This window comes from Ambystoma mexicanum, chromosome 1q, assembly GCF_040938575.1.
Source record: "Ambystoma mexicanum isolate Mex_15411 chromosome 1q, UKY_AmexF1_1, whole genome shotgun sequence".
Taxonomy (NCBI): Eukaryota; Metazoa; Chordata; class Amphibia; order Caudata; family Ambystomatidae; genus Ambystoma; species Ambystoma mexicanum.
The window spans coordinates 23098693-23124665 of NC_090922.1; the positions used below are offsets into that span (position 1 = coordinate 23098693).

Here is a 25973-nt window from a genome sequence, read left to right on the forward strand (position 1 = left end):
TCCACCTATAAAAATAAAATTGTGGGTTAAACAACACAGCTGCATCTGTGTGTGTGAGATCTCAGCAGTCAACATGCCATAGAACTCGCACAAGGCCCCTCAAGTACACACACCGCTGTGGGCGAAAACCTTCTTTTGCACTTTGAGTGGTCCAGGAGGGGAGTTTTACTTTGAGGACTGCTGTGAAGGCGGCGTGGGACTGTCAAGATGCCAGCGTCCCACAAGAACGCCTTGTCCTTGGCTTGTGTTCATTCAAATTCTGAAGTTTGTTGCTATAATTACTCGGACAGGTGTCCTTGAAGAAGGGCAGCTAAGATCAAGCCATGGGTCAGCCAAGCTTCCAGGGGACGTCATTTAAGGGTCGGCAGAAAAAAACACCTTTTATTATTTATTTTTTGTAATGCAAGCTCCTGGGCTGTGGCCAGCACCATGTGGCTTTTTAATTCTGTGGTGGCTGGCTTTCTTGTTCAGGCCCCTTAAAAAAAGAAGAAATAAAAACAGGAGTTCCACAAGTCTAACACTTTCAGCACTGACCCTAAATATTAAAGAATAGGAATACCAAATAATGTGTCTTTCTGGAATTCTATACAATAATTGCTAGACTCATTAAAGGATGATTTCAGGCACACTTCAGGGGGTGAGTCACTAATTTAGTCTGTTCTTAAACACCTCAACTCAGCCTTTCATCCTTCTGAGGTCGACAAATGAGTACCAACACAGGTTCGGTGATATTGGGTGTATATTTTTTCTCTATAAAGCGCTTAAGCAAACGTGCTATATAGTAACACAGGATTATCATTTGGTCATGGACGTCTGCTTGCATTCACAGTAATTTGGTAATATGGGCCTATACACACTGATCTTAAGGATACATATGGCGATCCATTCTTGTATGAAATGTACATCAAATTACAGTGATATCGTAACCATATTTTTCGTAGTGTACGAAACTACTATGTGATGCCACTTCCTGTTTTTTCAACGGGTGAAAGGTCGTATTCCATCGCTTCCCGCGATATCACTTCGGGGTGGGGTCAAATTACATCACTTCCTGTGATGTCATCAGGGGTCAAAGGTTGTGTGATGTCACTTCCGCTACCCCAGGCATTTTGGTGAAATTACGTCCCTGAAAGCTTCAGGAAGAATGGGCATGCATTTCTCTTTTCATATATACCTTCCTCTTCTGCGTGGCTGGTGCTCCTGTTTTAAAGGACCACCTTAATTCTAAACACAACGCTCAACTAGACCTGCAGGATTAGCCTTTCCTTGTACGTTTCTGTCGAGGCATTTTAATATGCAGGCAGATCTCAAATGTCGTGAATGAGTGCACTTGGGGTCAAGAACATTTCCCAAATACATGGCATTTAAACAATCATGGAAATAAATGATGACACCGAAGGTCGGATGATTGATGCCAATTTATGGGATCATTTTGTCTAGTGGCCGCATAGTGGCTATGGAATTTAGAAACCTAAGTTTGAAACCCATCTTTCCTACTTGGCCACACTTTGCGATCCTGGTCGGAGCACTTCAAAATCTCTCTTATCTGCCCAACCTGGGCTAGTGTATGGGAAAGGTTTTTATTCAGTAATGTATTGTTTTGATAGCTTTATGATTATGGTGGGTTGGGGTATATAACTAAGAGTAGTAGGTTAGTATCAAAGGGTTAGGAGGTAGGTGCCCTGGCATGTGAGGGTAAGATTAGATGGTGGTCTGCCAGAGGAGGGGCTAGCCACCGGGGCCATCTTCTGGCCTCTCCTCTAGGAGGGTGGCATTGGACAGGGAGGAGAGGTCTGTTCCATTAGTTCACCCAGGGGATCCCTCCATAACCCCTCTAAGAGTGACTGGGCCAACGGAGGGGTCCCTGAAAGGAATTTTATGCTCGAGCACAACAGAAGGAGGAGTTTAAGGGAAAGCAAAAGGATAAGAATGATTAGAGTTATGATTGTTTTAACTGTTTATGAAAAAGAGGTCCCTGTTGGGGCCTATAAAAAGCCACCCTAGTGTCTGGTGTCATTAGTGGAGGGTAACAATGTGGTATGGTTAGGAACTCAGGGGGTATCCCATCATCTGGTGTGTAGAGTAAGGAAGTAATCTCTTTTAGTATGCAGGTTGCAGAGTGTCCCCCCTCTTTGCAGCTGGTCTGTGGGGTGGAGAATGATGAGTGGTCCCGCACTCGCCTAGTGGTGATGGCCAAGCAACTGGGCCGGAGCTCAAACAAAACCAGGGCTACTTGGCTCTCCGCTGCCTCATGCGGCACTCTTTCAAAAATTGAGGTAGCCTTTCTCCCAGCTTCCAATGCCAATCCATACTTTCCTCTCACCTATCACCTTCTTGCACCCTCGCCTAAGGCTCGCATCCTTGGGGTCCCCATTGGCAGCGACCTCCAACTGCAACAATTCATCACTAACACTGCCTCTGCTGCTCTCATTAACCTTCTGAACATTCAGAAAAAAAGTCATCAATGTCTTACTAAACACTCTACAAAAGCTCTATTCTTCGCCCATGTGCTGAGCAAGCTTGACTAACGCTCATGCCTACTCCTTGGCCTTCTCTCTACTCCCTGATTGTAGAGAAAGTCCTTAATTTTGCTTCTTGCACTCACTACACACTTCCCAGATCCTCTGCCACCTCTACCTACTACCTAATTGCCTCTCCATGCACAACTGCTTCCTTTTCAATTCCTTTCTCCTAGTCTTCAAAGCTATTGATGGTCTTGCTCCTCAGTACCTGTCTGATTGTATCTCTGTTTACTCACCATCTGCTCCTCCTCTGCACTCAACCTCACTGTCCAATGCCCTCCCACTTGCCTCTTCTCGCTACCACTCGGTCTCCCTACTCATCCTCTCCACTGGAACCAGCTGCCCATCACAATCAAAGCAACCCAACTGTGGATCTCCTTAAAGTACAGCTTAAACTTCACTTACTTGCTAAAGTAGGAGCTTCCCATGCTCTCTCCCCATCCTCCCTACCTGACCCACCACTCCCTCCAGTGACACATAATATGTACCTTTGTATATGCATATAGTACTCCTGTTTAGTTTTAATTACTAGCCCCCGATAGGTCAACAGATTTATAAGTCACCTGTTTCTTATCCATATATTTCTTCTGTTTTGCCTCTCGTCTATGTGCTACTTGTTTACACCCTTATATACTGGCTCACCAGTTTTGCTCATATTTGTGCTATTGTAAAGGCACCCTTTGGGGGAATTCCTCCACCCACTATATATACATGTTTTATTGTAAGTCATTTCCAACCGAAATTGACATCCATGTTCGTCAAATAAATACAAACACAAGTGATAATTTCTACACCATAATTACTGTTTCTGTTCTTTCTTTATTGGTATCTCCTTTACCAGGTCTCGCTTTCTATAGTCACTCTCTCTTCTGGCCACTCTCTCACCTCATCTCATTTTCTCTCTGTCTCTACCTGCCATTTCCTTTAACTCACATATCTTCTCTTTCACCCAATCTCCCTCTTTAGTACCTTTCTGTCTCACACTGCCTCCTCACACTGTCACACACTCACGCTTGCTCTATTTCAATGTTCTGTCCCTTCCCCCTAACATTCTTATCTTCACACCCTCTTTCTGCCCCTATTTATCGCAAACTGTGTGTGTTACGCTCTGTTTGTTTTGCTCTCTGTTGGTATTCCTCTCTATATATGTACCCCATATTTCTCTACATTTGTCTCTGTTAAGACGGATTTCTGAACTCTGTCCTGGAGGGGCAGAGGCTCAGAAGGCCAGCCTAGTTTCTTGGAACAGGGTAACCTCTGGACAAGCCAGACCAATCAGGGTAGCGATCGCGGCGGTCAAGACTAGGCCTCAAGAGGGGTGAGGGTGACTGAAAGCCCGCAATGAGCACACAAAGCAAGGACACTTACAAATTACTCCAAGCAGGTGTTATATTAAAAATATAGACACATTTATTACAAGGCCTTTGTAACATTGACCGTAGCGAGAAATCACAATAAAACTCAAGTAAACCAACACATACCAAACCAATTCAATATATATACAAATACAAACGAGTCTAACGAGTTAGACGCACAAAATGTGTAGACCACCTAGATGGGGAGGAAAACAGGCAGTGCGAATAATAATTAGACCCAGTCCGCCTTCAGAGGCACCTAACTAAAAGGAAGTCCAAGCCCTACGAAGAGTGGAGCCTTGTGCTCAAAAGTACCTGCACACGCTAGTGCCAATGGGCAAGAAGGGGAGTCTCTTCGAGGGAATCAGGCAGTTTAGTTTGGTGAACAAATAAAGATGACCAGAGCTCCGCGACTCAAGCGCAGCCTCCACTGTGGGCAGAAGCAGAGCGCGAGTACGGAAAGGCGTGCTGTTAGACACAGCGGGGAAAAGCTATGGGCTACTGCAGGAGGGCGACCAGTTCCTAGCGATGCTACTCACCGGTCACCGATGCAGGCAGACCCAGGCTTCTTCGCGTCAGTTTCGGTGCTGGCAGGTTCAGATACGAGCAGGGGACGTCTCGGCGTCATGTAGATTCCGCAGCAGCAGAAGTTGAGTTGAGGACGTCCCAAACGCAGTGAACCCGCACAGTTTGTTACCAAAGCAGGGCAACGGAGCGGCCGTGTGTATTTCAGCCAAATGTACACTACTCACTTCACACCTGGGAATGCCAAGTGTACGAATCGTGTGAGAGTGACAAGGACTCGTAATACAACACAACCTGACGGCGGTTACAGAGCAAGACTCCTGGGTAGGCTGGTCAGTCTGCTGGATGGCCCAGAGACACTTCCGAAGGCTTATGTGCAGGAGATGGTGAAGATGCCGAGAATAGTTGTTTCCACTATTCCAAGGGTCGAAGTACCAGTACAGGCCTTCTCGCTCGATCAGAGGTAGAATGGGTTTCACCAAGCGACAGCAGTGCAGAGGAGCAGTCTTTCAGCGGGTCACCAGTGATTCCTCGGTTCAGCCTCGTGGTTGCAGGATACTTGGCTCCTGTATTCCTTCGTTCGTGAGAACTCAGGAGATCGACATGGTAGTGGTGTTTCCAGCCCCCTCTTATCCACGGTTCCCTTCGCGCCAAATCGGAGCGGACCCAATGGGAGATCTGCTCACAAAACACTCACACCATACGTGGACCTATCACGGTCCCAGGCATTCACACCACCCTAGACTCTCTGGCACCCAGGATGTGTATAGGGACCAGACATCCCAGCCCACATCCTGGAGGCACACACAAGGCCTGTAGAAGCCCGCGAAAGCATCTGTGTTTCGCGGGAAAGTACATGCCCAAATAAGGAAGGCCCTGGGTCGGCTCGACCTGGGGAAGGTGAAGGGGGCAAGACGGTCAGCGGACAGGACAAAGAGCCTCGTGGTCTGGCCATTTTTGGAGCCAGGCCACCATTTTGGGCTAAGCGCGAAAAACATGCTTAAAACGCCAAAAGGAGCTCAAAAACACAAGAAACGATCGCTGCCACCAGTCCCGTCCGTGATTCACTTGCACCGTTCATTATCAATCCAAAGAGAGTATCTAGGGCCCGTAGAAGACTAGAGACCCAAGAGAGCAGTAACTTAGCTTACAGTGCCCTCTGGTGTCATGTTGTGTGAGAGCTGCAACATGATAAAGAAACTACGGAAAACAACGTTTCCCGGTACTGACTGTCTTAAGGGCATGTCATTCTCCCCGTAAGAATGGAGCGAAAGCCCAGAGGAGTGCGGCAGAAGGCTGCACTTCTCTGGCAAAGTCTAGATCCTGGTGAAAACAACAGCAAAAAGTTTAGGGGTTGCCACATGGAAGGAAAATTACCCACAATTAAGAAATGTTTCCTAACAGTCTCACTCTTTATTTCTCTCTCCCTAAAGTTGTACCACTCTGTATTTGTCTCACTCTCCATGCATCTCACTCTATATTAGTCTCACACTCTATTGGTCTTGTCTCCAAATGTCTCCCTCTGGGTCTACCTCTTTGCCTTACATTCTGTTTATGTCCCTCCCCATTTGTGACACTCTCTGTCTCAAGCTCTATGTTTCTCCCTGGCTCACTCTATTTGACTTTGTTTCAAAGGTTTTCCCTATCTATTTGTCACATCCTTTCTCTAACTGTCTAGTGGCCACACTCCATTTATTTCCCTCTCTATTCTCTCTCTATTTGCTTCTTCTGTTTCACCTTTTTCTTCTCTGTTCCCAGTTTTTCCTAAAATCTCTCTCTCTCTAGTGATGGCTCAGACCAACAGATTTTTGATATATTTATGAGCGTTCAACACTCACTCGAGGAACTACATCATAGTAGTCACAGGGGGACACATAGCTAATTGAATGGTTTTTCTGTAAAAGCCCCTCATTTTAATCAACACTTAAAAATAGCATCATTGCCAGTTACAAGAGACTTTGAGCAGAGACTTGTTTAAAATGGCTGCCAGCCGGCTCATGCTGCTCTGCATATATCATTTACAGCCGATTGGTATATTGCAAGTCCTCTCACTTAAAGAAGGCTGGGTGAAGGCCCTATTGCACGGGGCTGTGTGGGCACCCCGGCTGTGCTGTGAGAGGCAGTTTTCCCTCTGCTTTTGCAGCTTGAGGGGAAGAGGGCGTACATCAGCCAGGAAATAGGGGAGAAGGGAGTGCAAACAGCTTAGTAGAGGGAACGCTGTCCCAGATTGTCGCTTATCACTACACCCTTGTGTAAAGATACTCCCCTTTAGCTTGGAGAAGCCCCAGTACTCATATATGGCAACAAGCAACAGTGCCGGTACTATGAGTTGGACAGTACTGGCTCTGATAAATTATGTAACGGCTAATCTGGTCAGATGGCGCAATCCGAAGAAAGCCAATGACTTGTAGGCACAGCTCGAGAGTCATCCCTGGGTCACAGCGTGAAGATTAGAAACTATGAAAAGCAAGAATACACAGTAGGTAGAGAGAGGCCACACACACACACACACACACACGTATGTGTAGCCTCCCTGGAGAAGAATAGAGTACACATGGGAAAAGAGTAAACTCAGTAGGCCATATTTGCTTTCTCAGTAATTCTTGCAATGCAATCGTTCTTCATCCTTAGGTACTCACAAGCAGTTACTCACCTTCTACACAATTGGTGGAAAAGAAGCAGATGTTTCGAGTCTCCAAGGGGTTCTCGTTTGTGAATTCAGGGGAACGGGTCTGTGGCTCAGATTCTCCAGTCAGCGAGGAGTTATCCACCTGTAAGAGAACAAAAAGAGTGTGATTCGGTCTTAAAGGAAGTCATTCCGTTCATGCCCTTAGATAAAACCTATATGTGGCGGTGTGATATGATATGATTTATAGAGTGCCTCTACACAAGTGTTCCAAAGTTCCAACTTGACTAAACTAATACCCTCTATTGTGCCCTGTAGGCTTACCAACCCAAGAGACTTCACACAATCCACAATCCTACTTAAAGGCACATTTTGGACTCATAAGACGAAACAGTATCTAACCACCACAGACCCTTACGCTAAGTCTCAGTGAGAGAGGTGGGCCACCTTTTAAATCCTGCGCCTGGCAAGTACATGCTCTGATGGCTCTGCTCTTCCTCCACACCACCCACAGCACAAGATTGTGTTGTACATTCCTAAAAAGGCCTTGCAAACTATATCGTGAATTGGCCCCAGGATTAGGCGAGGGCACAGGCACCTATTTTTATAACCACAACAGATGTGCACCAGCCTCTCAAATGGACATGCTCTCCCTGTTCCAGATGTAAAAACACTGGCCCTCGTTACTTCAGCAATTTAACAGAGGTCCTCCTTGCACTCGTGTAGCTCCTACAAGCACTTCGGTTTGGAGCATAGGCTATACAAACAAATATACAAATATAGATGATGTAAACATGACCTAAGTGTGCATGGCGCAGATAGGAATGTTGAAGTGCTAGAATACGGCCTTTATGGAAATCTGTCAATAAAATGCACTTCCCGGACCGCCAGCTTACAGATCATACCTTGCAGCCATGTGAAGAGATGATCCTGAGGTCTGCCGGGATCCGGTCACCACCTTTGATCTCCACCAGCTCTCCAACCACCACGTCTTCCGCGTTGATCTGAATCTTCTCTCCTTCCCGGATGACTAGAGCTTGCTGCAGGGAACGAGGAACCCTGTGAGTGTCAGTGACCCATACTACTAGCGCAAGAAACCCTGAAGAAGGGTTGTGGGAGCAAGCAGTGCATTTATCCTCAATAAGAAGGAGCTAATACACAACATGGAGACAACAACTGATGAAGATCAGCTGCAATAATAGAGTTACAAAAGTAAAAGTCACACAATGCTTGACTGAGATGTCCAGCCATGGCCAGTAAGAGGACTCATGACGACCCATGAGATGATATGATATTTTATTTATATCCCGCTCATACACGTGTTTCAGAGCGCGACCAAGCAAAGGGAGGGAAACAAGGGAGAACAAAAACAACAATCTTACTAGGCCCATTGACATTTAGAACGTGCAAGTGCATGGAAAACGGAAAAAGGGGGAAAGTGGATGGGGGAGAAGTGGAAAGTGCGGAACAGAGGAGTGAACAGAATAAATAATAAGTGCAATAAATAAATGAAGGCAGCAAAAAGTGGTATTGCAGCCAGCAAGTGCAAGATTCGTCAGATAGGGTATATCTGATAAGTGCAGAAGAAGAATGGGGAGCTGTATGGGTACAGATACAGATCCCAGTGCAAGGGGTGGCTCAGAGGCAGTGCAGGGGGGAGGCAGGGGAAGTGCTGTTCTGAAGCTCCCTATGACAATGTGGCCAGAGGTCATATTTTCAGGACCAATATGCTGCCAACATCTCCCCTCTGCTGGTGGGACCCTATGCCGAAACCTAGAATTACATTAGTGTAGTAATGGCCCTGCTCGTTTAGTGTGGTTATCGTTTTGTGGCAAAACCTATTTGAAGAAAAATGAGGTAAGTAGCAGTGCCACTTGAACACCACGTTTTCCAGGGCTTGGTCTAGAATAATGTAGCAGCAGTGATCAGCAACTACTGATCGTGAGCTTGTGAATGGCCCGAGCTGCATCATCTGAAGCAGAGATCCTAGAGAAGGCCGCTCCAGCAGAGGCGTAAGAGACACATACAATCTGGGAGGTATGGGGGACATCTTGGAGACTTTGCATGGTAAGATGACACAGGCCAGGCCAGCAGCCGGGCAGTCCATGTTGTGCGCCCTGCTGTGTGCTGCCCTACTGCTATACAGGTTGTTACGTGTGTCTCCATCCCATTACATAGCAATCGGGTTCCGGAAGCCGTCTCGGGTCTCCCCCTGCCTGTAGAAGCCGCGATTCCCTAGGGAAAGATTTGGCGGGCGGTGCCCGCTCTCTGACAGCAGATGGAGCGGGTAAAATATGGCCCGGTGTGTTGCGTGCGTGTAAATGGGCCAGTAACTAACACCACATAATGGTTGCTATTGCTTCTTCCCAAGGGTGTCAAAGTACTGTCCAAGTGGTTGTGTTGGCCCAAAAAGAAACAAAAGTGGTTTTAATGAGCCGTACGTTCCACCTGTGCAGTGTTACCATGGCAACTGGGAGAGCTGGGATTCTGAAACAAGAGGAGCCTGCGTATGACAGCATGACCAGAGCAATCCAACAGCATTAGACCAGAGAGCGTGGCACAGTAAAGAGTAGGTTGAGCTGTCCACCCCCCTTGAATGGTGCATGTAAAGTGAGAAGCAGTGGCAGGGGGTCAAGGAAGAAGACTAGAGTAATTTGGGTTAAATGCAGGCAGTATGAAATGGCTTGAGGGGGAATGGTGTCAGTAACAGCCCAGAGATCATATAGCACAAGAGCTTGGTGATGAGAAAGAGAACAGTTCAGTGTGAGGGAAGGGGGCAGGGGAGAGAATGAGTGCTGAATGCAAGGATTGAAGAGGAGTTGGGAGCCAGGATTATGCAATTGGAGGGGACAAACAGAATAAACAGTCACAGAGGGAATAGAACTAACATTGGAGAAAGCCGTCCATGGGAGGATAATGCTGGGCAACAAGCAGCTAATAATGCCCAGAATTCCACAACTCTGATTGGGTGGGCCACCATAAACATTCTGGAAAAGGTCTTAATATATATTTGAACCTATGCTGATCCAACTTTATGTTCTAGCTCGTATTTCTGTTTGTATTGTTCAACTGAGAATCCTCAGATGGCAAGTGGTGCAGGTATGACGTGCACCAGCTGCCTGGGCATTAAGGAGCTCCCTCTTTTCCTGCCATTGCTGATGAATCTTTCGACCCTAATCCTACCTACAGAAGCTGAGCAGTTTTTCAAGTGTGAGAGTCACCGCGCTCTAGGTGTTCAACAGGCCAGGTCAGGTCAACCCCTAGGCCTCAGATGGCCAATACTTGTGCAAATTCACTGATCTACAGGCAGCTCGCAAAGGCAAGACTAACGCTGATGGCTTATACTACTATGGGAGGGACGAATATGGGATGCACTGCTGTGGGCAGGAGTATTGTTATGATGTGCTGCCAACAGAACTGATTTGCATTATTGGTGGCATTTTTGAGTTCAAAATTATTCTTGTTATTTTTTCCTCAGTACTTGTTGTCATTGACTGACCACAGACAATTGGCAGGGTTTTCGGTTGAAGGGGAGTTGATGACACATTTGATGTTAAAGAACAGAATGTTTAATTTTTCTTCAAAGTGTTTTGGAAAGCTCTTCCCATATCTCTCAGATAGCTCAGGGGCAATGCGCTCGTCTTGGACGAACGACTCGATGCCCAGGTCTGCCCTTACACACCTCAGGGTATTAAGCGCATTATAAATAACCCATTACAATTACAATGTATGAATCAATGGTAGTCAGGCATGTTGCTAGAGATTCATAATGATTTCGCAGATTGTGACGTATAGGGAGTGTTGGGCAACATCAGTGCAGGTGTGATAGAGCCGTTTTCAGAGATCTAGGACCCCCGGGGTGCCAGAGGGAAATATTGAAGAGTACTGGTGAAAAAGGAGATCTGTTTGTGTCTGCCCATGACAGATAGTAATCCGAGGAAGGTGGAGTCAATGGCATCTACTCTACATGTCATAAAACAGTACCTGACTCTACAAGTACTGACAGAAACATGTGGCACAGTAAGGCTGGGAGACCTAAAAGCAGCACTGAAGATTGATTAATGGATGCTTGTTTAATCAGGCATAATTACTAGGGGAATGATATGATATGATATGATATGATATGGCATTTGTAACGCGCCTATACACAAGTGTTTCAAGGCGCAACGAGGCGGGGGGAACAAGGGGAGACAGACAACGATCCTACTAGGCCAGGTGTCATTCAGATCACGCAAGTGCAAGGGTAGGCGGACTGGGAAAAGTGCCAGGGGAAGGGGAGAGGGGAAAGTGCAGTACATGGTTAGTAGAATACAAGATAAATAATAGGGCCAGCTGGTGGCAAGTGCAAGGAAAGTGTAGTACATGGTTAGTTGAATACCAGATAAATAATAGGGCCAGCTGGTGGCAAGTGCAAGATAAGTGCCGGGAGAAGGGGCTGTAGGATACAGAGACAGTCCAGTAGTGCAGGTAGGCAGTGCAGGGAAGAGTGGCTGGGCCAAGGACCGAGATCGGTGAGTGGCCCAGTTGCAGATTCAGTGCAGGTTCAGTGATTTTAGCAGGGGAGAGAGGGAGAGAAAGCGGAGGCAAAGAGGAAGGTTTTGAGGTGCTTCCCGAACCGGAGATGGTTCTCCTCAAGTTTCAGGGAGGCAGGAAGGCTGTTCCAGAGGGAGGCCCCTGCTGCGGAGAGAGATCTACCCTCAACACGTTGCTTGGAGAAGTGGCTGACCCTGAGGTAGTTGGAGGTGGATGAGCGAAGAGCTCGAGAAGGGAGATATTTAGGAAGAGAGAGTTGAAGGTATTTTGGCCCAAGGCCCCAGAAGGCCTTGTCGACAATGCAGAGAGTTTTGAACTTAATCCTCGCAGCCACTGGGAGCCAGTGTAGTGATTTCAGTCCTGGAGAGATACGTTCCCTGGGCTCGAGGCCAAGGACAGGTCTCACAGTCCTGTTCTGGATGAGTTGCAAAGGGCGGAGAGTAGAGGCAGGAAGATTTAGATAGAGGCTGTTACAGTAGTCCAGCTTCGAGAGAACCAGGGCTCTGGAGACAGTGAGCTTCTGGGGGAAGGAGAGAAGGAGAGGAAAGGAAGGATACCTCTGAGGAGGTGTAGCTGGTAGTGTGACTTCTTAGAGACATCAGATATGTGAGGAGAGAAAGAGAGTGTGGAGTCGAAGATGACCCCAAAGTTTTTTGCCTTGCAGGTAGGAGCAGGAAGAGGGCCAAGGGAGGCAGGACAGAGAGCTGCAGGGAAGGAGGGAGTGGGTGTGCCGATAAGTAGAATCTCAGTCTTACTGGCATTAAGGCAGAGGTCGTTGGCGGCACACCATTCCTGGATAGCAGAAAGACAGTCAGAGATGAGGGAAGGGAAAGAAGAGGCCGAGGGTAGTCTGAAAATGAGCTGGGTATCATCCGTGTAGCACTGAAAAGTTGGGACAGAGAGCGGCGATGCAGTGAGCAAGAAGTGCCAGAAACTGGTTGAACAGCCAGGGGGAGAGGTTAGATCCCTGGGGGACACCACATGTAGAGAAAAAGATGTCAGAGAGGAAGGAACCCAGTTGGACCTGGGAGGGTCGATTGGAGAGGAAGGAGGTCAGCCATGCCAGAGCTTGACCAGTGATACCCAGGTTATCACGGAGACGGTTGAGCAGGATGGTGTGGTTGACAGTGTCAAAGGCGGAAGAGAGGTCGAGCAAAATGAGAACACAAGGGGTGTTAGAATCAAGGTTTGAGAGCAGGTCCTCACGGATGTTCAGGAACCCTTCAACTATTGGTTTTCAGCCTGCTACACCATTACAGGATATGGAGTGGAATATGCAAATCAGGCTTGGTCCCACCCCAGAATGTTCAGCTTTCACTGCAATGTCACATCCTTTCTGCACAAGATCACACGAAACATCCTTAGGCATCATGAGTGCAGAATAGCTTGACAGTATTAGCACAGTAAGGTTAGTGCCCATGTCTGGGCATACCCGTTGAACCTAAGATGATGTATGCTACCCCAAAGAGTGATGGCTCGAAGGTTTTTAATCAATCTTAACCACTGACGTTGGCTTGGGCAACTCTCCAATCCACATCTGATCAGCTTGTTGTGGCATTACAGAAAAAGAAAACGAATATGCAAATCAGGCTTCAGCCAAAAGGGGCAATCAGCATGAACTAGAAGGTCACACCCCTTCTACAAGCTGGGAAAAAATGCCAGCTCTCCCTGCAGCCTCTCCAACACGGCAGCCTCATTTCAGTGAGAAAAGGGGCGCCCTGTGTCTGCTGCAGAGGATGAGTTGGTATTGCCCCAGAGCTTTGAATCCTCAAAGACTGGTTATTACACACTAGGGAACAGAGATAGTAAAACAAGAAACCTCTATGAAACTATTCATTGCAGTTCTCATTTTTATTTCATATGTCTGGCGGATGCCTGAAATTGGAGGTGCCACTTGACATTTGGACTTAAATGTCAATGCTGCAAAGCATGAAGCCCCGCTTGCTGATATATCAACATCATATCACGGCTCGGTCAAGTCAGATCAGATAATAAAGCTTCCTGCGGATGATCGCATGACATCACATTTATTTCCGGTACAAACTATGTGTGATTGTCTTTTCAAGAACCTAGCACGTGACTGCGAGCCTGTATCGCAATAAGCCAGCGACTTCAGAAGGGATAAGAACTAAGGGCAGTGCCTGAGCTCACGATACCTCAACCGCGTGTCAGCTCTCATGTGCCTGACCAGGGATTATCATCTGCATAGCAGTCCAGGCCTAACAGAGAAGAGAAAAACATGCTCTACGCTAGCTTTTGGTACTATTGCTCCGAGGAAATGTGCATAATATATCAAGCTGGACTGCCCCTGCGTGAAGAGTCAGGCACATACAAAAAAAGATATCCTTATTGCAGTATACAACAGATGGTTAAAACATGTCTCCAGAGGGTAGTTCAGCGGCAAAGTGCTCACCTTGGAAACAAAACGACACGGAGCAACACAGGTTCGATCCCCGGCCCGCGCTTACAAACCTCTGGCAATTTGGCGCATTATAAATAGCCTATCATATCACATCATAACATGATGGCAGTCCTTCTGGGTGGGTTATGGCGGATAGAACATGCTATTTAGTTTTTGTTATTTCTCAGTAGGGGATCACTCAGATTGCTGGAGAATATTTAATTGTTTGGGATTTCACCCACAGTGAGTGCTGGAAACGTTGGTTGCTTTTGGTACCCTTGCACAGCAATGAATTGCTTGGTGTCTTAGACTGGAAGGTCCTTGTGAGCGGGATTAGACAGACATGCCAACATGGATAATCTTCTACAGTATAGAAGAGCGAAAGTTGACTGAGGTCCTCCTGAGTTGGTCACACCCTCTAGAGCCTGCTATTTTAACTTTATGTTCTCAGTAGAGAATATTTCACATTGGCTGCTAATTGTGTAACATGCCTGCTATGCCCCAGGCAATGTAACCACAAGCAACCCAGGCCAATACCCTTTAGATGTGCATCAACCGTAATTACAATACATGTAACATATGTTGCTGTTTCCTGCAGCTTGAACTGGCCCTGTCCTTGTGTGTGCAAGAGAACACGGGTTAATGCCGATACCTACAGGGCAGTGCAGCTAATCATGGGCCCAGGACCCCGCCTGACATGACTTGATGTGTGAAAGTAAGATGCTATTGTTGCAAAGAACAAGAGTCGCCCACCATGGTTCCCACACAACAGCCTGGCGGTGTATAGCCGTGCTGAGCAGTGCTAGTCTTATCAAACATGGGGACCCGTTTCATCATCCATCAAGTTACACCACTGTGGTGCTTACACGTGGAATCGCCTCCCTGTTGCCCAGTCTAAGTGGTTGTGATGGAGGAGGCGTGGTCTAATTGACACAGTGCCGATCCTTGAAGGCAGAGACTTATTCCAAGTACGGCTTCGGAACAATACAAGTATTGGCAAGGCCAACATGGGCCAGCCAAGTAATTGCAGGGCTTTCCCTTCATACCACACCTGCAGAGCTTATGGGAAAAAAGTCCCTTTGCCGCAAGCTTCCTCAGAAACACAAACTGGTAGAGTTTACTGCGTGGTAGATATGTGTGCCCTTACATCTCTGCATTGCATTTGTGCCACCATTTTTGAAAATCGAATGTAGGTATGTGTGCCTTTACATAAATCAAATTTAGGTGTTTGTACCTTTACATCTCTGCTTTGCATTTGTGTCACTATTTTCGAAAATCGAATTTAGGTGTGTGTGCCCTTACATCCCTGCATTGCATTTGTGCCACTATTTTTGAAAATCGAGTTTAGGTGTGTGTGCCTTTACATCTCTGCATTGCATTTGTGCCACTATTCTTGAAAATCAAATGTAGGTGTGTGTGCCTTTACATCTCTGCTTTGCATTTTGCCACTATTTCTCTTGGAATTCGATCTCATTTAGGACTGCATGTGTTCCTTTGCCACTACAAGGCCACCTGGTGAGTTTAGCTAGAACTGTCCTGTGCAGCCATTCCTTTTTCATTCCTCTGCTTACCTCTGTCGCCTCCATTGATCTCACCATCTCACCCATCTTCTCTAACTGCTACACTATCACCTATCCCCCCTCTCTCACAAAGTCCGGAAGGAAAAAGCACAAAAAAGGCATCCTAAGTGCAAACCCTGGCTTTCCCATCGCAGACACCTATGTCAGCGCTTCTTCCAGAGAGGTTTTCACTGACATCCTTTTCTCTGTCCCCTCTCCAGATCTATGGACCCACCATCTCATCTCTACTCTCTTTCCTTCTACATCCTCTCCCATTAATGGTGGCACCAAATGGAAAGTCCTCTTAGCCGGTTTCTAATCTTCACGTTGCTTCATTAATGTCTACCACACAGGCAGTATCCTGGTCCAGGGTCTTCAACCCAACCTCCTTCTCTTTGACCAGATCCTGACGTCCCTCATTAACTTCCTTCCTTCTCCTATCTCTCCCCCTGACTACTCTCTATATCCCTCACCCTCTGACTGGTGTACCACACCCTGTACTCCACGTCAGAAAACCTTCAAAGGCACAGACCTCCCCTATCTGGTGACTCTTAACACCCGCTCAGCCAACATACACTCCACCAACAATCTGCCTCCTTCTTGAAGACATTGACCTCAACATTCTCACTCTTACCGAAACATGGTTCAATGACAGCTCAGTCACTGCTTTTAACTCCCTCCTCCCTGATGGCTTCAAGATTATTTTCAAGCCTCAACCTCACTGTGCTGGCAGTGGGGTTGCCTTAATCTTCCCTGAGTGGGTTCCCTCTTCCATCTTACCTACCCAGCTCTACGCTTCCTTTGAGAGCCTGGTTTGCAAGTTGGTCATCTCTCCCTCCTCCACCCTGACCATTGCTACCATCTACCGACCTCCAGGTGCTACCACCCTATTCCTCTCTGAATGGGCTGACTTATGCTCTTCCTTACTTTCATCCACCTCCAATCTCCTCCTCTTAGGTGATTTCAACATCCAATTGGGCTCCCCTGTCACAACATCCACTCATTTCATTGACCTCTGCACCTCTCATTCCTCTCCATTCTCCCTTCTGGTCCAACTCACTCATCTGGACAAACTCTGGACTCCTTCATCTACTCTGAACTCTCTCTTTCCTCCCTACTGGTCACCCCTCCCTCTTGGTCAGATTATTCTCTCCTCTCCTCCCAGCTGGGTCACTTGGACCCTCTAACCACCCCTCAAAAAGCCCTGCCAACCTCGTTCACTAACATCCACAGGATGAAACGAGTGTCAGCTGCTGCCTTCGCTTCCTCCTTCATTCCCACTTTCCCCCCCTACCTCAGATTCTACCACCGGCTCTGCTCTCAGCCACTTCTGCTGGGCCATCACCAATACTCTTGACACTCTTACCCCAGTCATGAGGATCCGCCTGAAACCTGCCTCTAAGCGTAACACCTGTTACGACTCCGATCTTGCGGCCCTGAAACAAAAGTGCAAAGTAGCAGAACGGAAGTGGGAAACCTCAGGCTCATCCTCTGAAAAACTGGTCTGCCGCCTGCTCCAAAGGCAATACAGACTCTCTATCCATGCCAATAAAAGAGCCCACATTCAGGCATGGGTTTCTGGTTCATCCAACCACACAGGTGAACCTTTCAAGTTCTGCAGGGAACTAGCCAAACATTCCTTAGTCTCCTCCTCCCTATCCACTTCCCAGGCCCTCTGCAATGCACTTGCCACTCACTTCTCCACCAAAACTCAGGACATTCTGAACATCCTTGTTACTCACCCTTCCAACCCATCTCACACCCCCTTGCCTCCCGTGGCCCTTCACCCTGCTCTTTCCTCCCTCTCCTGCTCTTCCTTCTCCCCATCACACCTGAAGAAGTTACCGGAGTCGTCTGCTCCACGAAGGTCTCTTCTAAACACGTTTCCCTTTGCTCAAACAGAACCATCAAGGACAACATTGGCTCCCTTGCCCCTGCACTCGCTGATTTCTGCAATCACTCTTTTGCCACTGGATCCTTCCCTTCCTCCCTCAAGAACTCCATTGTGTGCCCCCTCTTGAAAAAAGCTTCAGCAGACCCTACCTGTCCTGCTAACTACCACCCTATTTCCATCACCCCCTTCCTGCGGAAACCGCTGGAGAAACTGGCCTTGCCCCAACTCAACTCACACAACAAACTTGTTGGTGGTCTCCACGACCATGAATCTGGATTCCGAGCATCCACATGCACAGAAACTGCTCTTCTAAACAACTGTGAAGAACTGCTTGCATCTTTGGACTCCAACTCCTGAGCTGTCCTCATCCTACTCGATCTCTCCTCTGCCTTTGACACGGTCAACCATTCCATCCTCATACAAAGGATCCACAATACCCTTGGTATCTCGAAACAGGAACTGAACTGGTTGACATCCTTCCTAACTGAATGCTTGACCTAAGTCATCCTGGGCACCTTCTCCTCTCCTACTTCCTTTTCCACATGTGGTGTCCCCCAGGGTTCTATCCTCTCCCTGTGGCTCTTTAACATCTACCTTGCTCTGCTAGCATGCCCCATGCCCTCCTTTCCCCCCAACTTCCAGTGTTATGCAAATGACGCACAACTCTTTTTTTCAAACTTCCTGCTGACCTCTTTGCACCTTCCATCATCCCTGAATGCCTTTCTGCCGTCCAGTCCGGGTGCACCTCCAACAATCTCTGCCTCAATGCCTGTAAAACTGAGATCCTTCCCATCAGGACCCCTGCTCCCTCTTTCTTCCCTTCACTCTGACCTTCCTCCATGGGCTCTGCGCCGGCTCCTTCTTCTGAAACCAGAAACCTTGGAGTCATTTTAGACTCCTTCCTCTCCTTCCTCCCTCACACTCAGGACATTGCCAAGAAGTCCCACTTTCAGCTCTTCCTTCCCAAAGGAATTCTCCCTTTTCTCACTTTCCCCCAGAGGCTCAATGTTATGTTCTCTCTAGGCTTGACTACTGCAATAGCTGCCTCCTGAATCTACCTTCTTCCACTTTGTGACCCCTCCAGCTGGTCCAGAATAGGGCAGCAAGACTTATCCTAGGCCTTAAGCCCAGTGACCGCATCTCTCCTGCCCTAAAAAGTCTTCAATGGCTCCTGGTTGCTGCACTGATTAAATTCAAAGCCCTCTGCATCATCCACAAGGCTTTTGGGCTCGGGGACAACACTATCTTCAACTTTATCTTACTAAATACTCGGACTCCAGACCTCAACGTTTCTCAGGCACCAACTCTTTGGGCCTCATTACGAGTCTGGCGGTAACCGAGCCGGAGAAACCAGCAGTTTACTGCCAGACTCGTATTACCATTCCACCTCCGTGATTCCTGGAATCACCGGGGAATTATGAACCAGCAATTCCGGAGGCAGAATTCGGTAAATCCCCATTGCCATGAAGTCCCATAGGACTTAATGGGAATGGGGAAGTGGAAACACCGGCACCATCTTGTGATGGTGCCGGTGTTTCCACGTCTGCCTGCAGGCGGGTGCTGTTAAACCCGCCAGGTCAGACCTGGCGGGAATGACACCTGCTGCCTGCAGAAATCGAGATCAGCCAGTCCGGAAACAACGGTGGCGGTGGGTTTACCGCCACCGTTATTACCGGACCGACTGACTCGTAACGAGGCCCTTTGTGTGTAAAGCATTTTGCTAAAAAGAGAGCAGGAGGTTGATCGCTTTCCTCAGCTGGCTCCCTCTTATGGGACAGCCTCCTCCTCCTTCTGCGCCTTGAGCAGGACGTTCTTAAAGTCCGGAAGCTCCTCAAGACTTTCCTCTTTACCTCCTCCTTCCCATCTGCTAATCTCACAAATGCTGTTATTGGTGTCCTGGGCCTTGTGCATCCTCTGTGCCCCTGACTTCCCACACCCAATTGCCCCAGCTTCTGTCTACCCACAGCACTTGCCTCGGCACACCCTCCGCCCTGGAGGCTCGTACTTACACCCAACATGGCTCCAGGCTGTGCAGCACTCACCATACCATGCACTTCATCTGTTGCTCACCCACGAGCGTGGCCACTCAAGCGCATACCCCCTCTGCCCTCTCCCTTGCTGCACTTGCACGTTCTGAATACTCACAAGGCATGGTAGGTTCATCTTTTTTCCTTTATCCCTCCACTGTTTTTTTTATATTTTGTGTTTTAACTGTGTTTCACTCCATTGTTGTCTCCCTTTGCCCTGTGGGCGCTTTGAAACGATATACATTTGCTGTATAAACACCTAACAAGCAAACAATAAATAAAAAAATAAAATCCATTCATAATGCGCTTAATACCCACAGGTTTCTAAGCACCAGACACAGGGATCGAACCTGTGTTGCTCTTCATCATCTTGCTTTCAAGACAAGTGTTTTGCCACTGAGCTATCCTCCCAAGACTATACAACATTCATATTCTGTTGACATTGTTGATATACTATGTAAGGTGTTAACCTTGGTAAGACCAAGCAGGAATAGGTTCTTGGGAGTTTGCCAGGGGTGTGTTCTGGCACCCATACTCTTTACCTTAAATATATATATGGGCTGCTGCTGCAGGCCTTGCTGAACACAGGTGTGGATTACCTGAGAGTGGGGGGTAGGCCATTTCCAGTTTTTGCATACGCATACGCCGATAACACGGTGCTCATGACCACAACCCTGAGGGCTTTACAGGCCTTGGTTGACACTTATGCTTCCTTTCTGACCAGTTTAGGGCTCAAAATTAATTCTACTAAATCAGCGGCGATGAGCTGTAGTGGAGGCAGAAAGTTTATCAAAATGCATCCCATAGTCTGTAGGGGGGAAGTCATCCCAAGGGTGGCCGAGTACGGTTATTTGGGGGTCAGATTTTCGGAGCCTTCAACAGGAATGGCATACGTAGAAAAAAAAGTCTCTGAAAATGTGTCAATATCTGGGGGGCCTGTCCCGTTTTTCTGCTAATTGCAAGGGCCAACATATGGAATCTACCCTTAAGGTATAAACCATGCAGGTAAAGGCAGCCACACAATATGGAGCTGCTCTGTGGGGATATTGCAAGCCTGGGGACATGCAGGCCAAGGAAAACCTGAAAGAAAAAGAGCTTGGGATGGCCTTTTTGGTGGAAGATTGGACTGTTGCCCCAAACATTCTATGTCTAAGAATATGGGGGAACAAAAACGCCACGTTATGTCACTTTATTATGAAAGCAACACTGTAAGAATTTGTGACATAAGATACCCTGGTTGAGGTCCGTAAAGGAGCTGATGTGCAAGACAAACGTACCAGCTGTGCCTCCATTTGTTATGATGCGACCACAGCCGGAGGTAAGATTATTCAAGGAAGCAGTAATAAGGGAAATAAGGGCAAAACGTTTGAATGTTGCATCTGTGACCAATGCAGACAGTTTCTACCAGCTTATTGTGGGACACCATCTCTACACACAACATCAAAGCTGGCTCATCACAAGGGAACGATTTGATTGCTTACGGTTCAGAGGTCATACAGTGAACTGGGTGGGTTATCCGGAGGATCCAAGTTGTTCTATTGAGGGCAGAACAAAAATTGACAGCCTGGGCCCTATTGTTGTATCTGAAGACAGCTATGTTTCATAGAAGGAGGTTTTTAAGAGAATAGGCTGCTGCTTTTTAAAATCATGTAACATGTGTGCTCTATTTTTTCTCTTTTAACTATCTGATATATAATGATGACTAATTGATTTAATATGCACCAATGGATTATGTTTTACTTTTGGTATGTTACATGTTTGTGTTTGATGAATATTTTATACGATTAGACATTTACAACAACAAGGTTCTTTGTTTCTATCTTTCTTTCTCTCTCTCTCTTTCTTTCTCTGGCAAGCCATGTGTTGGGACATTCTCCATAGATTGAGCATCTCATACTAACCACATAATGATCTCTGAAAACAGTGGTTTGCAGGAAATGTCCTGTCAATGTATAGCACAGGAATATTTAATACTACATGCAGCAGGAGAAACACTTAACCCTGCACGAAGTAAGAAAGTGGACTGCAACCATTCTTACAATCTGTGACAAGGGCTTTCAACATCGTACATTCCTACATCAGGATCCTCGCCAAGTACATGAATGGACTGACCCAAAAGCATGGACAAAATTGATGAATGTATCACCACTTTGGACTCCAAGCTCATGACCGTTGACATTTATTTTCCATGCTTTGATCAACCTGAAGTGTTTTTTATGCAGCAATTGCACTACATTCCCTCGGATGTGTATTACTCCCAAAATGGCGTTGCGTATTTTCTGGATTTATTTAAAAGTACAATATTTTGTTGTCACATTTACACAGGAGCTGTGCGTGCCTTCATTGTATGCATTCTGCTAGTATCCAGTGTTCTCTCCAAAGAGTCATTGGGGCTGCTTATATGTGATTTTAATGAACAGAATGCTACCGAATGAAATTTTACCAAAAAAGGAAATATCAAACCCCCTGTTTACCTACACTTACAACCCCCCTCGAACCACCCCCACACCTTTTAATCCCTTACCACCACCACCCCTATAGATGTATTGTTCAGTATTTTTTGGAGTTAAATTTCATTCGTTATTTTTTTCCGGTAACATCACTGGATACCATTGGGCCTTATTACCAATGAGCCAGTCTGGTAAAAACGCTGGAAATAATGCTGGTACGACCGCCTCCAGCATTGATACTGGACCGGCCCAGCCCAAGTCTGCTGGTAGGGACAGTGAACTACCAGCATGCCTGACCTGCCAGGCGTACAGCCCCCTACTGGCAGAGAATTCACTGAATCACTGGTACCACTAAGAACTGTGCCGGTTCTTCAATGGTTCCCATCCCATGGAGACCTATGTGACTCCATGAGAATGGGAACTTACCACTACTCAGCTGTCTGTAATATTGCGGTAATACCTGGATAGCGGGCCCCGGAAGGGGTAAGCCGGGATTGCCAGTAAACCGCTGGTACTACCAGCGGTTTACCGTCAATCTCGGAATGACCTCCATTTTCTGTGTTAGAAATTGTTTGCTTCTCCAAGCGCGAGCGTAGATTTTAGGTTGGCCAAGGCCTATCTCCTGGTTTCTTAGTTATGTCTGTGACCATTCAAAATTCCTCTTGTCTTAAACTCTTGTAGTCACCCTTTACACCAGTCAGTCATTTCTCGCACCTTTTGGTGCAATAGGTGAGTCAGCCATGATACATCTAAATTGTGTGGTTCTGTAGCAAAATCTGTTTTGTACAATCCCAAGGCAGGTACAATGAACCTTAAATATGCCGGAGATGAATGTAGTAGGTTGATGTTTTTGGAGTGTACGACAAAAGGGAACCTTCCACCACATATGATGCACAGTTTGGAGGGTATTTTAAAAGCCTTAGTAATTATTCCTAAATCCCCTATTTAAAAAAAACATTCTCTAAGTAACTGTGAGTAAAAACACTCAGGCCCTGATATATAAAAATATTTTAACATTGTAAAGTACCATTGAAAACATTTGTGTAAATCAGGCCCTTATTGATATAGCCAAGTTTTGGATGCAAAGTCAGCTGCATGGGTTTTGACTAGGCTACTAACAATTAGAGAGCGTGCAGTTAATTCCTTCCACAGATGGACCTTAAGGGACTGTGGAAAAGGCAGATGATTTGAGTTGGACCTCGGCGACACTGAATCCCACGGTAACTCCCAGAAACGAAAGGCATCTGATGTCCCTGAGGACAAGATTGAAGTGTGGGATAGTAAACCATGTATGGCTCCTAGGTCAACGGCTCCACAGCTGTGTTATAGCACGTGCTGCAATTTCAGCATCATCTGATATCCGAAAGAGATAGATTTTTTTTGTAAAACACATCATTTTATGAAGTTCATGGGTCGAACCAGAATCACTGCTGCCCTTTAAGATATAACACATACTCCTAAGGCGTATCCCTGTACACCAAGCTAAGAGCACGGATCTGTAGAATTTTTTGATACATTCCCGCTAAGAAACATGGCAGTCCTTGCCCAAGTGCATGTCAGACAGCTTTACATCAGCAGGTTACTTAGGCCTTACGGAATATTTGCTAGACTGTCTATGCAAAGAGTGCAAAAGGCAGATGCTAGACTCCTCCTAAGAGTAGAAAGATGGAATGGGAACACATTACCTGAGGTTTCCACTGGCTCCCAGCCAAATGCAGAATTCAATTCAAAACCCACTGTATCACCCACTGTGTCTTCCAATACAGGGGTCCATAATGCAGCAAGAAGAAATGTATCCCCTACGCATCTGTCAGAACCCTCCAGTCAAGTAGCACGGCCCTACTATCAGTCCTGTGCTTCAAGACGATCCTACACCTTGCCTGCAACGAGCGAATGGAACTCCATCCCAAGGGGACTCCGCACAGTGGAAGACTACTTGGCCTTCAGAAAATCCTTCTCCCTTTTTGTCTTACCACCTTACTCTACAAACACGAATGACCATGCACCCTGCATCCGTATACCTGTTCATGCCTACACAAGAACACCAATCACTTCAGAGGGGTGGGGGGCTTTCTCTGCAAGGTTAGTGGCCCTCCCGGTCTCACTGTACACGGGCCACAGCCAGAAACCTTCGAGAAGCATATCTTTAAGAACACAGGGTATTAAAAAAAAATGGTGTACATTCCTGAGCATACTTCCATTTTACAAACCAATACTGCTTGCCTAAAATGTATTTTGACTTCTAGCTCTCCCTCTAATAACCTCCCGGTACCAGGGGCAATCATTAATGTCCAATCTGCAGTGAAGAAACACTTCAAAATGTGTGAATTCATGGCCTCTCAATCATTAGACATTTTATTTATCAGTGAGTAGTATCAGACAGTTGATTTGAACCTTCAAATCCTTGATCTCATCCCAACCGGAATCCTCTTATATAACCGCAAAAAAAAAATGTAAAGGCTGGTTGTCTCATAGTAAGTGTTTTAAAGAGGATCCCATTTTCGGCACCAAGAACAGCAGTGTGCTTTTTCCTTCACCTTTTTCCATTGGCTGGTCTTATCTTTACAGTTGGATTCTTTCTCTGCATTTTCCATGAGGCCAATGTTCACTCTATGCAGGATTGGTTTCTGTTTCTAGCAGGCCCAGGTGAGGGCCTAAGTTACCAGAAGTGAGGATGCAATCCAGTAAAAGGTTCAGTCCTAACATTATTCCATCTAAACCTCAAAGGAAATCAGCTTCGCCTGACCATTCCAAGTATGTATTCCAAGAATATTACACCCCGATAATCTTGGGTACTGCCTCAAAAATATGTTTTCGTCCATATCATTAATTTTGCTGCCATCTCAAGCTAGTTATAAACCTCCCCCACCATTTTTTTCAGGATAAAATTGGAAAGATGTATGAATAAATTAAACTCCAATATATCCTTCTCAGCATAATGATTTGACAATTTCTCTCCCAATATAACTTTGCCCTACACACAGGGCCTCATTACACGGTAGGCGCTAAGGGATTACCGGTACCGGTAAGGTCACCGGTGCCGGTATTCCCTTAGCGCCCTACTACGAGGTCCCTCAGCGGGTCCCGTCCTTAACGCCTGGTCTGACCAGGTGTTAAGGACGGGACCCGCTAAGGGAATTCAGAGCTAATAACGGTACCGCAAATTGCGATACCGTTATTAGCTCCTTCCCCATTCCCATTGAGCCCTATGGGGGCTCGAATGGGAATGGGGAATGGTATTTGGCATGGGGACTTACCGGGTCCCCCAGGGTCGGAATGACCCGGTAAGTCCCCATACCGCCTACCCGGACCCGGTATGCGGTAAGGGAGTAGCCATGCCGCTAATAGCGGCATAGTTACCTCCTACCGTGTAATGAGGCCCACAGTCTTGTATCTGCTTCAGTAAAAATGCCAGTCCAAGTAAATTAACGTAAATCATGAATCCATCTGCTTCTCAGGAAGATGAATTATTCTCTTGCAGAAGAGCACTTGTTATGCTTCTAATTTAAAATAAAATAAACCGATCCCAATGATTGTGTAAATTATAGTCCAATTTCTGAAAAGCTGCACGAGGCACAACTCATTGAGTGATTTGTGGGTAGAGACTCCAAGCATGTATTGAAACAAGTGCCTGGCAGGAAGCAGGCAAGCAGCCTCCAGCATTGAAAGATGCAATACATCTGTTGTGCTTTCTATTTATGATGACATGACGAGGGTGCTGAGTGGTGGCGGGGCGCATACTCTGCTATTACTAAGTCTGCCAGAAGCATTCTACACGACCTGTTCGACCCTCAGACCATAAGTGAACTGATTGGCATTTGCAGCACCACTTGGGCTATGATTGACCTCTGTCTCTCCTCTCACTTGCAGGTTCACAGTGTGGCAGGCATCACTGCTACACCCTTTGCACACATTATACGGAGTCATTCTTTCAACATCACATTTTACAACAATGCTGATCAACGATCATTAGCACCCTACCTGGCGCCGTCAACCAATGAAAATGCTCAGAATGCAGGCTGTATTCACTAAAGAAAGCCTGCGTTCTGAGCATTTTCATTGGTGTCGTATTGGGCGTTCC

At 46.7% G+C, this 25973-nt stretch overlaps 1 protein-coding gene across 2 annotated transcripts in view; it reads right to left on the reverse strand.

Annotated features, from left to right (window-relative positions):
• The window catches only part of LOC138523462 (sodium/potassium-transporting ATPase subunit alpha-2), a 504124-nt gene that overhangs the window by 317546 nt on the left and 160605 nt on the right, over positions 1 to 25973 (reverse strand). For both annotated transcript variants that reach the window (XM_069635440.1, XM_069635438.1), the window contains exons 6-7: positions 7934 to 8068; positions 7056 to 7173 (exon numbers count right to left, since the gene is read on the reverse strand). In XM_069635440.1, coding sequence (XP_069491541.1) covers positions 7056 to 7173; positions 7934 to 8068 — 253 coding nt within the window. The remainder of the gene's footprint in view (positions 1 to 7055; positions 7174 to 7933; positions 8069 to 25973) is intronic.